Genomic DNA, 15,682 nt, shown 5'->3' on the forward strand with positions numbered 1-15,682 from the left:
AATTTTTTTTCTGAAATGTTGGTGTTATATCTTTCACTTGGATGTTATAATTTGTAAATACAGATGGATAAAACAAAAACTGTGTCCGTCTTCATTTCAGGCTGCAAAGCAACAAAATGTGATTATTATAATAGGGGGTGATTCTTTTCTATACCCACTGTAGATATCGAATGCGGGCTTGACTTATGTTACAAGTATGCAAATTAGGGCTATGGGTGAGGTTTATACCTGCATGCAGCCAGATCTGGGCAAGGGTCATCCAAGGGTGGAGGGGTCCCTGTTTCGGAGCGCTGCTCTGAAGGGAAGAGGCCACCTCAGACAGTGCCTGTTCCACCCGTGACGCTGCTATGGAGGTGGCGTGGATGGAACCTGCAGTGGAAATAGAGTGCAGTGGAAATAGAAGCCTCTCTACAAACAACCACAACACTCCAGACATTACCAGTCAGGCCTCTCAGTGAAAACTCTGATCTAGAATATTGTTTATATACACGTGAAGGCCAAACAGCTTGATCACAGCTCATCCCTGTTCTCAACAGTGCTATTATTGTTAATTAAAAGTAATATTAAAATCAAAACTATTAAAAATTATTATTTGAATTAAAGCTATAATAAAATTAAATATAAATATTTGATGAAAAATTGTAAAGAATTACTGTTGACTTGGCAACAAAGTAAAATAAAATGCTAAAATGACTAAAACAGAAACTGAAATAAAAATAAATTAAAGTTAAAAAAATTAAAACTGAAAATACAAAAAAGAAAAGAAAAAAAAGGCTAATTCAAAATATTATTAAACACTTGTTCTTATATATTTAACATATAAGTGTTCAAGTTTGAAAATGTCTTGATTTGAAAATTTCTTGATCTGTAACTGTTTTTCTATTCTAATGTTCAAGATTTAAAAACAAATGAACACTAGTCATTTCTAAACTCTAGGCAAGTTAGAGTGAGGTAATTTTAGGAAACACAGGGGTGAAGAAACACCATGACAAAGATTCAGAGATCCAACAATCTGTAGTCAACTCTCAGAATTTCCAAAACGTGGACAAAATTTTAACAAGCACACTTGCACACACCACTTAAACACAAACAGCATAAAATTATTAACAGTGAAAAAATGAAGCTCTGCACATTTGCAGCTACTTTCCACAAATTTACCAAATCTTGCATTTTAAAAGTGCTGGCTGTAAAATGTAAACCAAATTTCATGAGGCTGTTTTCTCCTGTCCGCTTGGCTTGAAATAGAGTGCTTTCAATTAAATGGATTATTCACCCAAAATTACATTCTGGTTCTCATATACAATCATTTGAAATCTGAAAGTATCATCAAATGATTCACTAAAAGATCAGACTTAAAGGGGTCATATGATGCTATTTAAATTTTTCCTTTCTCTTTCATTCACAAACTGAATATTCATAATTTTCAGTGAATAACAACTCTATTTAGGTCTGTTCCTCACACATATATATTGTAAGTAGGGCTGTCAAATTGATTAATCGCATCCAAAATAAATGTTTGTGTTTGCATGATATGTGTGTTTACTGCGTATATTTATATGTATACCTAAATACACACACATACATGTATAGATTTAAGAAATATTTATATGTATATATCTATTCATATGTATATATGATTTATATTATATATAACTATAAATATACAGTATATTACATATATTTCTTAAATATATACATGTATGTGTGTGTGTTTATATATACATTCACGCACAGTACACACACATACATAACGTAAACACAAACTTCTATTTTGGATGCGATAAATCGTGATTAATCGATCTGAATTGAAACCCTAATTGTAAGCCATCTAAATACAGTCCATAAATCAAATGGACCACTTTTATGATATTTTTTTATAGATTTTTGCATCAATTTGAAGCTTCAGTGCTCCAATTTCTATTTTTTATAACTGCATTCAATAAGCGATTTGTACAATCTTCAAAATGTCTACTTTTGTGTTCCACCGTTCAAAACTTTGAGGTCGGTAAATCAAAAATACTATAAAAACAGTAATATTGTGAAATATTATTACCATATAAAGTAAGTTTTCTATTTGAATACATTTTAAAATGTAATTTATTCCTATGATGACAATGCTGAATTTTCAGCAGCCAGCAGCAAATGACCTTTAGTTCTGGGTGAGCAGTTTTACCAATAAATTACAGATTTGGCCTCAGTTCCTTTTCAATTTGCCAGATTCAGGAGATGAACTGAAGACACCACATTAGTTTCCTGAACTGAAATGAAAAATTGCCCCCTGCAGTTCAGCGATCACAGATTCCCTATTTGTCTGGACGTGCGGCTGCCCAGCAGAGCTGTGGTCAGGGCATCAGTGTGGTCATTAAAGTCTCTGTCGGGGTTCAGAGGAACATATTAGGATCCTCAAGAGTCTCTATGAGTCACTGGCTGGATTTTATCGACCAGACCAGTGGGACATAAAACACATTCGGACTGAAATCGATCCCTGTACATCTCAGTTTCTTTCTCTTTAGCAATGAGCCTGTTGAGTCAAATCCATAGCTGCTGCTCCTATGTTTAGCGTTTCTATGGCGACGGTGGACAAAGTCATGGATCAATGGACCAAACACTGAGAATCTGACCCTATGTGTACTGAGTTTAAAAGGCTTCCAGGGGACCTCTTCATGAATGTCCTATACCACAGCCTTTAAAAACTCACAGAGGCCACAAGAATGAACAAATTTAAACTGTGAAACAGAACATTTATGGCTGTTCTAGGTAATACAAATATAACAGTATATAAGTTAATCCAAAAATTTGGCCATGTTTCTTATTCTCATGTTGTTCCAAACCTTAATGACTCTTGTTCTCATTTTAATCGCACTTTCTGACACAACATGTTGTCAAATGCATTAATATACTACCGTTCAAAAGTTTGGGGGCAGTAAGATTTATGCTCTTTTGAAAGAAATTAACACTTTTATTCAGCAATGATGCATCAAACGTGAGAATAAATACATTTTAATGTTACAAACAATTTCTATTTCAAATAAATGCTGTTCTTTTAAACGTTTAATTATTACTTTAAATTATATTAATACTTCACAATATGATTGTTTTTACTGTATTTTGATCAAATGAATGCTGCCTTGTTGTATCAAAAGAGTCTTCTTTAAAAAACATTTAAAAAATCTTACCGACCCCAAACCTTTGAATGTTAATGAATATATGTACAGTAAATGAAATTTGAAAGCTACGCTGGAGGGATAACTCAAATTCCATCATGTGACTTCAGGAGACTTTTGAATTAAGCTCAAAAGTCAAACAGATTACTTCTATGGTGCTGTTATAATGGTGCTGTTTTGTCATTTGGGAACTTGACAACATCTGCATTTTCACTGTGTGGAAGAGCAGCTTGGACATTGTGCTCAATTTCTCAATTTGTGTTTTACACAAAAAAACAAAGTCAAACAGATTGGAACAGCATTTGCAAAAGATCCAAAATTCCGTAAGGCTCTATTTTAAAAATTCTTATACTTGACTGTGTCAAGCACATTACAAACTACTGAAGTAGGTTAACAGCTTCACATCTCTCTTAAGCACATGCGTGTACACACGCAAACTCAAACACCCCATGATGCATTAGACCAGCCTGCAGAAAGAGCGTGACCATAGAGCTCCATGCTAGGAGTGGGAAAGCATCATCACACACATACATAAGAAGCAAATATGTTTTTAAAGAGACAGTACTTTCTTCACAAGAACCTGCTGTAAATATAGAGAAAGTCTTTGGTTTGTAATGCATCCCCCGTTTTGGCATTCCTAGAAGCCTGCGATAACCTGTACACAGCATATGACATTGTTTTTTTCTGCAAGCAGGCACATTTAAATTCATAATCATTTAACATTATTAACTTATTTGTAAAATACAGGGGACATAATTTCCCAGTTACTTTCCAGTGAATTAGGCTAAAAGGTTATTTAACTCCTTAATACAATACAATATTTTTAGTGTTCTCTAGCAATTTGAATCAATTTTTCAAGTCCCCAAAAACAATTAATTCCATTCCAACTCCAAAAGCAGTTTTTAGCTTTGATTTTTACAAGCTATGACTGTTTCCAGATACTGTGTCTTAATTGGCCGTAAATGAGCACCTCTCAGCACGATCATGACACCCGCAATCCCGTCCTCTTAAACGTTTTATCGCTCTGTTAACAGAGCCTGGACTTTAGAAACAGCTGCTAAATGTGAGACACTAAAGAAAATTAGAGCTTGTGATCCACGGTCAAGAGACCTGGGTGCTGTTCCATCAGATACCACACACCCAATTTATATCAAGTGACCTTAATGACAAATAATCAATATTTAAATAACTTTTAAAATAATTACAGTGCTTGACTTCACTCAGGTTTCAAATAAAATGAAACAATAATCTTAAACTGGGATTAAACTGTGGACTGTCAGATGGAATTAAAAGAGCTTAAGTCTAATTTTGGATCAATAGTTAAAAAATTAGAGCACATTTTAGACAAGGTCATTGCTCTCCCGAGGCACCAAATTATTTAGATTAATTTTTAATCACAGAACACTTTTATAGGTCTTTTGTGATAACAAGAGACAGGTAGTGTGTATATTTACATATACAATATACCATTTAAGAGTTTGGGGTCAAGATTTTATTTTATTTTTATTAAAGAAATTTTTTTTTGTCCAGCATGGATTCATTAAATTCATCAAAAGTGACAAAGTAGTGTAAATGGGGGAAAAAAAGGTAAATCATTTTAAATATCTATGCAGGATTAAAGTGTTATTCATGTCTGTAGCATAGACACTGCACAAGCTGTTTCGGAGTATAATAAAGCGCTGTTTATAATACTAATCCTAATAATGATCAAAAGTAATAGAGATACTTGCCATACCATTAATAATAATAACAAGTATAATAATTATAACTAAGTGTACCATTAAAACTAATAAGTCAGAATCCAAACAGAGCTAAACGTACCCATAAATATTTGGCTTTAAGTAGCGGTATGCGTTACACCCTGTTTGAAAGGCCTGGAGGAACAATACTGTCTCTTTAATTATCAAGAACTGAGGCCAAATGAGTGCATTTACGTCTCTCTTTAGCACAAAGAGGCCTGGGACACAAAACGCCAGGAGAGGACACACAATAAGGGGGTAAAACAAAAGGTAAGAGGCAACGCGTTCATTGAACACATTATGCCGGAGTGTGTTGGAGTGTCTTAACAGACACTCTGCTAAGGGGGAGAAGGCCAGCGAGGCAATGAAGCAGGTGTGTGTGTGCGTGTGTGTGTGTATAGAGGCAGAGTAGTAACAGCAAGACTACTTACAAACCCCAATAAAAGAGTCAAAACCATGAAAGAAAGCATCTGGAAGGTTGCCTTGGAAACCAAAAAGAACAACAAAAAGGGGGCAATTACTCATAAAAAATTAGAACCAAAACAACAACAACAACAACCACCACAACAGAAAGTTTACAAAAACAGAAATATAATACAAAAAACTAATTGATTTTGTCTGACTTTCTGTAAAGCCCCGTTCACACCAAGAACGATAACTATAAAGATAACGATATTAGCGGCCACACCAGCGAACGATATCGTCTGTTTATTCTAAGCGCACGCTCGTCTGCCGCTTTAAATTCTCGAGCTCGTTACAGCAGGATTGAATCTGATTGGCTGTCAATATTTTTATCGTTCATCAGCTGGAAAAAAATCTTTCTGAAAGTGATTCCAACGATATCGTTTATCTGTGCCTTTATCGTTATAGTTGTGGTGTGGACTCTGCTATTCTTTAATATTGAGAACGATTTTTAGAACTATATCTTTATCGTTATCGTCCTTGGTGTGAATGGGCCTTAATACCACAAACCAAAGTGTCATGAGTCCTCCTGAGCAGGTAATGGCCCTTTAAACCCTGTATCTGTGATTCTCACGCTCTGCGAACACAGGTGGCAGGTGCACAGGTGCGTGACACTGTAAGTGTGTAAATGCAATGGTTTGGATGCGCAAACACTGCACAGGGAGTAACAGCAGAGATTGTGAATCACACGCACAGCATTATAGAAGACAGACCAAGAAAAAGACAGACCCTGTTTACACCTAGTATTATGGAAATATCTGTCTCGGGAGGTCTGATCATTAAGGTTAAATTGGAGTACAAAACCAAGAATTTTGTGATCCCATTTGTAGTGGAAGCATTAATGTATCTTGATGTGTCTCAGAGTTACACTCTATGTGTGGCGGCACTTCCCCTGGGGGAAATATATATGTATATAATGTAAATATAAAACAGCAGACGGGCTTATTGAAAGTACAAATTCATTCTCTGCCAGCAGGAGGCGCTTTAGGAGCGGCAGAAATAGCGGTTTCCCCGGTAACGGCTGCTGCGCTCATGAACCCTACTTTATCAGGCATTATAGGAAAGATTAAATGAAAATGATATCAAAACTTTTCGGTTCCCTTCAAAAAATATACATTTATATAAATACACCCGTGCGCGTTTTGATTTTGAAACGTACAGTGCTCAAGTTTATTCTACGAAGTCAAAGCCTTTTGGAAAATCTATTTGTGGCGGTGTGGTGGGCTGCCACAAATAAATCAATGTATGGGAAACCCTGCAATAGGGAAGGACTGCCTACTCACCTGTCAGTCATACATTGGGCTACAACATTTAAACTTTGCTGGTTCACTTTGACTATAAAATAACCACTTATTGGCAGTTATGTCTGACTCCACTGTCTATTTTTCCAGTTTATTTGACTTTAACTGAAACAGTAAGTGATGTACAGTACTGTTAAAAAAATATGGGGTTGATTATGAGGCTATGAGTTTTTGAAAGAAGCCTTATATGCTCACCAAGGATGAACTTATTGGATCAAAAATACAGTAAAAACGTCAATATTGTGAAATACTATTACAATTTAAAACAGTTTTCTATTTATTCCTGTGATGGCAAAGTCACATTTTAAGCAGTCGTTACTCCAGTCTTCAGTGTCATATGAATCTTCGGAAATCTTTCTAATTTGATGATTTGGTGCTCAAGAAACATTTCTTTTTATTATCAATCTTGAATATGGCTGTGCTGCCTTAATATTTTTTGGAAACGGTGCTATATTTTTTCAGAGTCCTTTGATGAATAGAAAGTTGAAAATATTTGAAATAGAAATCTTTTGTAACATTATAAATGTCTTTACTGCCACTTTTGAGCAATTTAATGCATCCTTGCTGAATAAAAGAATTCAATCCTTAAAAAAAAAAAAACTCTTACCAAACCCACTGAATGGTAGTGTATACCGTCACAAAACCAGAAACTCTCCCATCAAAATCTGATCAGAAAATGCATGTAAATATATGCATTTACATGTACAGACATAAACAGCAATCTGACAGCTATTGCCTGAGACAGATGTTTATACATAATGTAAACAGGGCCAGAGGGAGAATGTATCTTAGATGAAGAGAAAGGTGACAAAACTGCAGTATGAGTGAGTTTGAGTAACACAGGAAATCTGTAGATGAACTCTCTCTCTCTCTCTCTCTGAAGATACGAGTGTGGATATGATCCCAGGTCTTAAACGGCTGATAGCAAGTGTCACTGCTTCTCTGTCTTTCGTTTCCCCACGAGCCTCTCAGTGGAGATTAAGTGCTTAGCGTCAGTCTCACGGGCCACTGGATCCCTGAACCCACACCATCACATCATCCTGCCAGCGGCATTTACAGTCTTATAACAGCCCTGTACTCAATTAATGGCCTTTTACAGCTGATATAAGCCATAACTTGACACACCATAAAAGTAGAGCGAGCTACATCTAACTCTTGAAACAAAAGTACATGGACTCAATCGCTTATTCACATAATTTGTGCATTTAAGATTTTTTTCTTCACTATACTTCAAACTAGAAAAAAAAGTGTAAATATGGCCTGAAAATTGGTGGGAAAATTGCTTCTTGGGCAGGTTAAAATCACCACATTACAAATCCATTAGTGCCTGAAGGTCTTTAGAGGCCATGGTCTTCAAAATGAGGCCTTAAAACCCAAACACAGCTTCAGTACCAATCCAAACTACAGCAGCAAACAAGTCACCAAACACTTAACCAAATCCCAATTGAATTGGGCTGGTAGGTGGGGTTATGCAGGCAGAGCAGTGCAGTTAGGGGCAGGGGATTGGTTAGTGAGAGGAGACTCATGCCAGGCTATTGGCCGAAAAACACACACAAGGTGCACAGTGAATTACTGGCGGAGGAGAAGCGTCGGCGGGGGGCGTGGTCACAGAAAGCATGGCTGCTGCGCCTCTGGGTGGATTCGGCCTTGGGTGGAGGTGAAGAATAGAAGGATGAAAGAGGAAAAAGAGGAGATACAGGTTCTGACCCCGAGATGGAGGAAGAGGCATGAGAGGCTAGGAATAATAAATGAGAAAGTGAAAAGGATGTGATAATAAAAAAAAATTAATGATAAATTATTTGGGCAAACACAGAATATTGAGGAAAAAAAAGAATATTAAAATCAATCCCAGTGAATACAGAATGAAAAAGACATTAAATAATTAGGGCTGTCATAGGGAAGTGTTAATTTAACATGAATCTGAACTATATTAAACAATGTTAAAAACAATGCATTTTTAAGTTCTGACCTGTATGTAAATTCTGTAAATTTAAATTAAATTAAAATTACAAAGTAAATAAAAATTTTAATTGATTGACAGGCATTAAAATATGGAAAATGTAAATAAATAAATAAATAAATAATTAAAAAATAAAATAAATAAATAACCAGAACTGAACAGCTGGAACAGAAAGATAAGTTTGTAAAGAAAATAATTAAATTAAAATTAAATTAAATTAAATTAAATTAAATTACAAAGTAAATACAAATTTTAATTGATTGACAGCCATAAAAATTATGGAAAATGTAAATAATTAAATAAATTAAAAAAAAAAAAAAAAAAAAAAAAAACCAGAACTGAACAGAAAGATAAGGTTGTAAAGAAAATGGATAACTGCTGAATCACAGAGGCAAGATGACATGTTTACTGTCTGCATACACAGCACAGAAACCCTCCACCATCACTGCTGTGCAAACACAGCAAATAAACACCTGCACTCATCTCAGCCCTCTTTATCTAATTACTCTACTCACTGCACAAGATACTGGGAAAATTCATGTAAATTTAGCTGAAACCGAAATGAGTCAAAGCAGTTTTTCACATGAAGTACTGAATAAAGGCCTATTGTTCTTTTAGGAATTAAAGGGGTTAAACCACAATTTTTTCTTGTGTTGAGGAATTATAGCATCCATCCTATTTCCTTCTAATCACCTTACCATGACTTGGCAGGCCAAGTTGCTTAACACTAAACAGTGTTTTGACGTCAGAAACCCTATTTTTTGCAACTTAGTTTCAACTAAATTACTTTTTGGACAAAAAAAAAAAACAAGCTCTGAAGTATAAATACAGTATGTTTGCATAGAACTTCAAAAATAAAAATAGAAGAATATTTTCATGATATGACCCTTCTACAAGGATTACAGCTTTAGAAATTCAAAAAATAAAAGTATATTACAAAATGTATTAACCCATCATCTCATTAGGCCATTCATCCTAAATCTAAATCTGTGTTTGAGAGAGAAAGAGAAAGACATAATCAGGAAATACAGATAAAATGACAGCAAAGCTGATGTCTGTTGCCATGGTGATGCAAACTCACCAAAAAGGGTAGGGCAAAAAAGCTGTTACCACAATAACAATAGAGATACAGATATGTGGACATTAATTTGTGTGTGTGTGTGTGCATGTGCGCACTCACCTGTCTCTGGATCACTGAAGTCAGGTAGTGTCATGGCGTTCAGCTGGCGACGGTCAGCAACAGCTCTGTCTAACAGACTGCTCCCCCTCCCAGAATCACTATACACACAGAGAGAAGACGAGAAGCAAGAGGCAATTAAGATGATAAAATTAGAGAATGAGTCAAGCACTCAGACAGGAGACAGAGGATATCACGATACTTGCACATCAATACACACAGAATGATGAAACCCTCAGAAATTTCACTCAGCATCTCATGGCACAGTGCTTCTGCACACACAACCACAATGCTTCTGCAACACTATTCATCTTAAAAGGAGTATAAAAAGGGTGGTTGTCAGGACATTGTGGTTACTTGCATATTGTGAATGGCTGCTGGAGTGGTTGCTTATTGGTCCAAATCAAAAAGAGTCCAAACCCAAGTCTTGATGAAATGATTTACAGATATGCCTCGGATCGAGCTATTAATGTAAGTGTAACGAAATTTCCCCCATTTTATTGTTAACCAGGCAAAAAAAAAAAAAATCATGAATCCGATCACTTAGTAAAAGAACCATACATCTGTGGAGACTGTGGAGTTCACTCAGTGGCCAGAAGGCTGCTTGGTTTGACTACTGTGTGAGCTGTGCTTCATACATTGCTAAAAAAGACATTGACAAAAGGCATTTTTTTGCTCACAACATTATACTGAAATTTCACTAATGCATGATTTCTCCCATTCATATTTCTAGATGTGGTCTGTCTCTGTGTCCTCCTACTGTCTCTGGAATGCGCACAAAAACATCTGACAGTGTTGCAACTGTTTAGGGTTCGAGGACGACTTTGGTGGGGTTTAGGGAGGATGAGCACAAGAGGTCTTCTGACAAAGTAGAGCTACCCAGGGTTTGGACGGAGGGACTAGTTTGGTTACAGTGTCCAGGCACTAATTGGTCTCTGGTGGATTGTCACCAGGTACTGAGTTCAGGACAGTTTGACAGGAAAAGCTGGAGTATTCTGGCAGCGGGGGGCGGGTATTTCAGCCATTAGAATGAGAGAAAGCAAGACTGAATCATAGTATGCAGCAGTGGTATGAGCTGTGCTTTTATTTATTTGTGTAGTGAGCTCCTCACAGTCAGAGAGATATGCTGTGCTGTCTTATGTGTGATGGTGAGTGCCGACACTTGAGCTTCTAGCATTCATGCGTCAACAGCTGGAGTGTGTGTGTACCTGGGGTTGGTGAGGTTGTAACAGGACTTCCAAATCTGCAGCATGCGTTTGCAGGAGAGTAACGCCTCCTCTGGACCTCGACACAACGTCTCCAACTTCACCTTTGTGAATAATAGACTACACAGACAAAAAAAAGTGTTTATTATCCCTCTCTGTCCATCTGAATGTCTAATTAAGTATTTAATAAACAGAGAAAAGCGTTTATTGAACACAGATAGAGATAAATCAGTCTTAATCTCTTCTGCACGCCCTTTTAAATACAAAACTTTAAACCAAAGTCAAGCTGATTCGTCCCTTTCTGCTGGGATAACTTCAAATAAATCAACAGAGCATATCAATAGATTTCTCTCTATGGTACAATAAACTGAACAATGAGAGAAAAATAAACGTTCATGAATACTTTGTTCAACTGTACAGGTATATTGCATGTTGTTTGGTCTATTGTGAATGTATGATGTATTGTATATTGTGTATATGTGTTATGTATTCATGTTATATTGAATGTTGTGTTGTATATTGTGCATATGTGTTGTGAAATGTATCAATTCTGGTCGATACTGATAAGCCAATAATTATTTTGATGTTATGACCATTAACCCATAAATTGCTGATTTTACTTGTCTAAATACATTAAAAATTTAACACTAAAAATTCAAATCAACCATTTAAATGCTGCCAGCTACCTTTGTTTGGGGTCAGGAAGTTTTTTTTAAGAAATACTTTTATTCAGCAAGGATGCATTGAATTGATCAAAAGTGACCAGTGTTGGGGGTAACGCATTACAAGTAACGCGAGTTACGTAATCAGATTACTTTTTTCAAGTAACTATTAAAGTAACGCGTTACTTTTTCAAATAAGTACTTTTTTTTTTTTTCAATTTATTGATTGACAGCTCTCCTGTCCCCATGTTGAGAGAAATCAGAAGATGTTACTGTAGCTCTAAAATAAATATGAATATGCATTAATTCATCTCACTCACAAAAAAACAACAACACAGATTCAGTATTCCTCAAAATGAATAAAAAAAATGCAACTCAGAATATGACGCAAACCTGCAAGAATTAAATGTTAAACAACACAAATATCCTTTATGTATTTAATCCCATTCTATTAACCAATGTTTTTGCTTCTGATCTTTGATGATCCAGTTCAACCATACTAATGAGCAAAAATTACTCAAGACAAACATTTGTGTGTCTTTTTTTATTTTTTATTTCTGAAGTGTGTTGAAATTTCTTCTTCTGCATTCTACTGTACAGACGTAAATTTACATTTCCTTCAGCCTGAGGCTTATTCATTTCACTTTTGGTGTGAAAAGGCTTTTATATTTATATTTTATATTAACGCAAAAGTAATGTAACGCATTACTTTCCATAAAAAGTAACTAAGCAACGTAATTAGTTACTTTTTTATGGAGTAACGCAATATTGTAATGCATTACTTTTAAAAGTAACTTTCCCCAACACTGAAAGTGACAGTAAAGACATTTATAATGTTATAAAAGATTTCTATTTCAAATATGTACTGGTATTTTGAACTTTCTATTCATCAAAGAATCCTAAAAAAATTAATCACCGTTTCCACACAAAATGTTTAGCAGCACAATGTTTCTTGAGAAGCAAATCAGCATATTAGAATGATTTCTGAAGGATCATATGACACTGTAGACTGAAGTAATGGCCACGGAAAATTCAGCTTTGCCATCAGGAATAAATAAATTTTTTTTAAACATAAAAATAGAAAACAGTAAAAATATTTCACAATATTACTGTTTTAACGGCATTTTAACTGTAACTTTAACTTCAAATGAGCATAGAATGACAGCAAATGTAATATAAATATAAATAGGAAAACAATTAAATATCAAATATTAACCAATATATGTACAATAATCCAAATTATGCTTTTTGTTATATTGAGTGTTGTTTTGTATATTGTGCATATGTGGATGAATGTTTGTTGAGTATTGTATCTTGTCTAGTGTTGTTAATCTCTGCTAATGAGTGCACACAGAGTCCCCTAATAACACCTGTATTTCACACACATTTCTGCAGACAGCAGATCTGCTCGAGCTGAGTGAAAGTCCCACCATCAAGAGTGCAGATGGGCATTTCTATAATCAGATATGGCAGCATGTGAAGAGATCCAGCCGGGGTGTGTGTGTGTTTATGTGTGAAGCAGATACCATACATAGAGTCTGCTCTTTAACAGCTCGCTGTCGTTGCAGCTGCTCGACTCTGAGCTGAACAGAGATTGGTTAGCGCTTTAAACACGCTGCATTCTCTGTAGTCCATGCTGGTCCGAGTTCAGCCAATTCAGAGAGCTGATGGCACATTCTCATCAGCCGTGCTTTCATCTCTGCTGTAGTTGCACACTACGCCGCTAGGACGCCTACACAATCGCTGATTTAATCCTGTCGCGTGTGTGTGGAATAAGGAGGGCTGGATGTTCTGGTGCATTTCCTTTCAAGGCAATGAAGCAAAATGCATGGAAACACACACACAAACTGCACAAACACACATATGCACAATACCAAAACCCTGAGGGGAAAAACAGGGTGAAAAAGAGGGCCATAGGATTGGAGGAAAAAGAAAGCTGTAGTATATTTTTTTCTATCATGTAAGTGGCTGAAGCACACAGCTTCACACACACACAAATACAGAGATGGAGGGGACTATGATCAAATTGAATGAGAAGGGAATTTGCGTGGGGACTGCCCAGTGCTTCATACATCCAGCACACACACACGCATACTTCGTCTAACTAACTTGTCTAATTGAAGATGCCAGCAGCAGATATGTACCCATCTATCCCAGCTGCTACAGCAAACACAAACATTCTCATTAGCGTGGGCACTGTGGAATGCCTCTAAATGTCTAAACACTGCCTGCCACTGTGTGTGTGTGTGTGTGTGTGTGTATGTATGTGTGTGCAAAAGAACATGGAATCATCTGATTGGTTCTCTGATCCAAGAATAGGCTCTTTCCCGTTCTCGGATTGGCTTCTGACAACTGTATCAACTCAGCGCAGGCAAGAAACAAAGCTACATCTAACTACAAGCTCGAGAGGTTAGATAAAGTGTGACAGTGACTGTGAGTGTGTTGGACTCACATGAAGTTCTCAGGGTATTCGCTGAGGGCCATCTCGATGATGTTGAGAGCATCGTGGTAGTGTTTTTGAGCTGACAGCAGCAAGGCCAGCAGGTGCAGTGAATGAACATCATCGCCCTGCAGCTGTAACGCCTGTCGTACATAACCAAGAGCCTCTGGAATCTGACATTAACACACACACACACACACACACACACACACACAAGAGGCGCTTTTATTAGATGATTGTTTAAACGGAGCGAGAGAGAAATGAGAAGGAAAAATAACAGACTGACATCTGGGGAGAGAGGCAGACTGAGAGGGAAATAAAGGCAAAATAAAGTTCCCATAGTAAGAAGAGTGAGATGTGGCTAGGGTTGAGTGATAAATCAATATTGATATTTATCGAAAAAATATTTATTGATAAAGTTTATTTATATATTCATTATATCAAATTATATCATACAACCAATATTTTTTTTCATTCTTGTTTTAATTTGTAGTTTACAAGTTCTGTTCTGTTGTAAATGAATTGTTATATATTATTTGATTGTTATATTTTAATTTGATTACATTTTAAAAGATAAATGAAAATTTTTGATTACATTCATTCCTGAGGTCTAACAAACATGTGGAGTGCATGTCCTTCCTCTTTAATGGTATAAAATGAATATTGTGATAAATATCAATATCGAATGATATAGAAAAAAAATATATTGTGATAATATTTTTGGCCATATAGCCCAGCCCTAGATGTGGCTTGATGCAGATGAATTTAACCATGTGCAAATGCATCACCTAGGTATCAAGGCATCATCCTAGGTATCAAGAGCAAAATGGAGAGGACCATCATCTGAGAGTGAAATGTTTTCATTCTCACTACCTGTGTGTAAATAGCAGATGTTGATTCTCCTACCTGTCGAGATACAGCCAGCTGCAGCGCCAGGTAGAAAACAGCTAGATGATCAGTGGGGGACAGACTCTGTGCCCTGAGAGAGAGAAACAGAGCGTATCATCAGTGTGTGTGTGAGTGTGAGAGAGAGAGAGAGAGAGAGAGAGAGAGAGAGAGAGAGAGATTTAGCTGAAAATCACCTCTGGAAAGCGCTCAGCGCTTTTTTCTGATACTCTTCCTGCATTCCTCGAAGAGATGCTGTTAAGACAACAGAAATGTAAGAAGAAGGTAAGGACAAGATAAAGCAAGAAACAATCTGTAAGGTTTCAGATACCTTAATGTTAGAGAAAGGATATCACAGGATTATAGTGTGTGTAACAGAGGCAAGACATAATGTATAGAGCATTACAGAGTGATTATTAAATGATGTAACTGTCATTACAGAGTGTGTTATATAAGAAAAGAGAGAGGTTATAAAGTATCAGTGGATTATAGAAGGGTATAGATCGTGTTATAGAATGCAGAGAAAATGTACAGAGCATTACAGAGAAATACAGAAAATGTGTTATATAAGAGTAGAGAAAGGGAAACGTACAAATCGTTTAAACGGTACAGAATAGTGGTTCTCAACCAGGGCCAAAAACTTCCAAGTGGGCCATAGGATGATAATGAAAATTATTTCATTATATT

At 36.2% G+C, this 15,682-nt stretch overlaps 1 protein-coding gene across 1 annotated transcript in view; it reads right to left on the bottom strand.

Annotated features, from left to right (window-relative positions):
• The window catches only part of LOC107711971 (tetratricopeptide repeat protein 7B-like), a 39,810-nt gene that overhangs the window by 5,231 nt on the left and 18,897 nt on the right, over positions 1-15,682 (bottom strand). The window contains exons 14-20 of the mRNA XM_016517083.1: positions 15,017-15,089; positions 14,123-14,283; positions 11,012-11,128; positions 9,807-9,904; positions 8,240-8,401; positions 5,335-5,385; positions 229-369 (exon numbers count right to left, since the gene is read on the bottom strand). Coding sequence (XP_016372569.1) covers positions 229-369; positions 5,335-5,385; positions 8,240-8,401; positions 9,807-9,904; positions 11,012-11,128; positions 14,123-14,283; positions 15,017-15,089 — 803 coding nt within the window. The remainder of the gene's footprint in view (positions 1-228; positions 370-5,334; positions 5,386-8,239; positions 8,402-9,806; positions 9,905-11,011; positions 11,129-14,122; positions 14,284-15,016; positions 15,090-15,682) is intronic.

The sequence above is a fragment of the Sinocyclocheilus rhinocerous genome, unplaced genomic scaffold (genome assembly GCF_001515625.1).
Source record: "Sinocyclocheilus rhinocerous isolate Xijiao unplaced genomic scaffold, SAMN03320098_v1.1 scaffold2117, whole genome shotgun sequence".
Taxonomy (NCBI): domain Eukaryota; kingdom Metazoa; phylum Chordata; class Actinopteri; order Cypriniformes; family Cyprinidae; genus Sinocyclocheilus; species Sinocyclocheilus rhinocerous.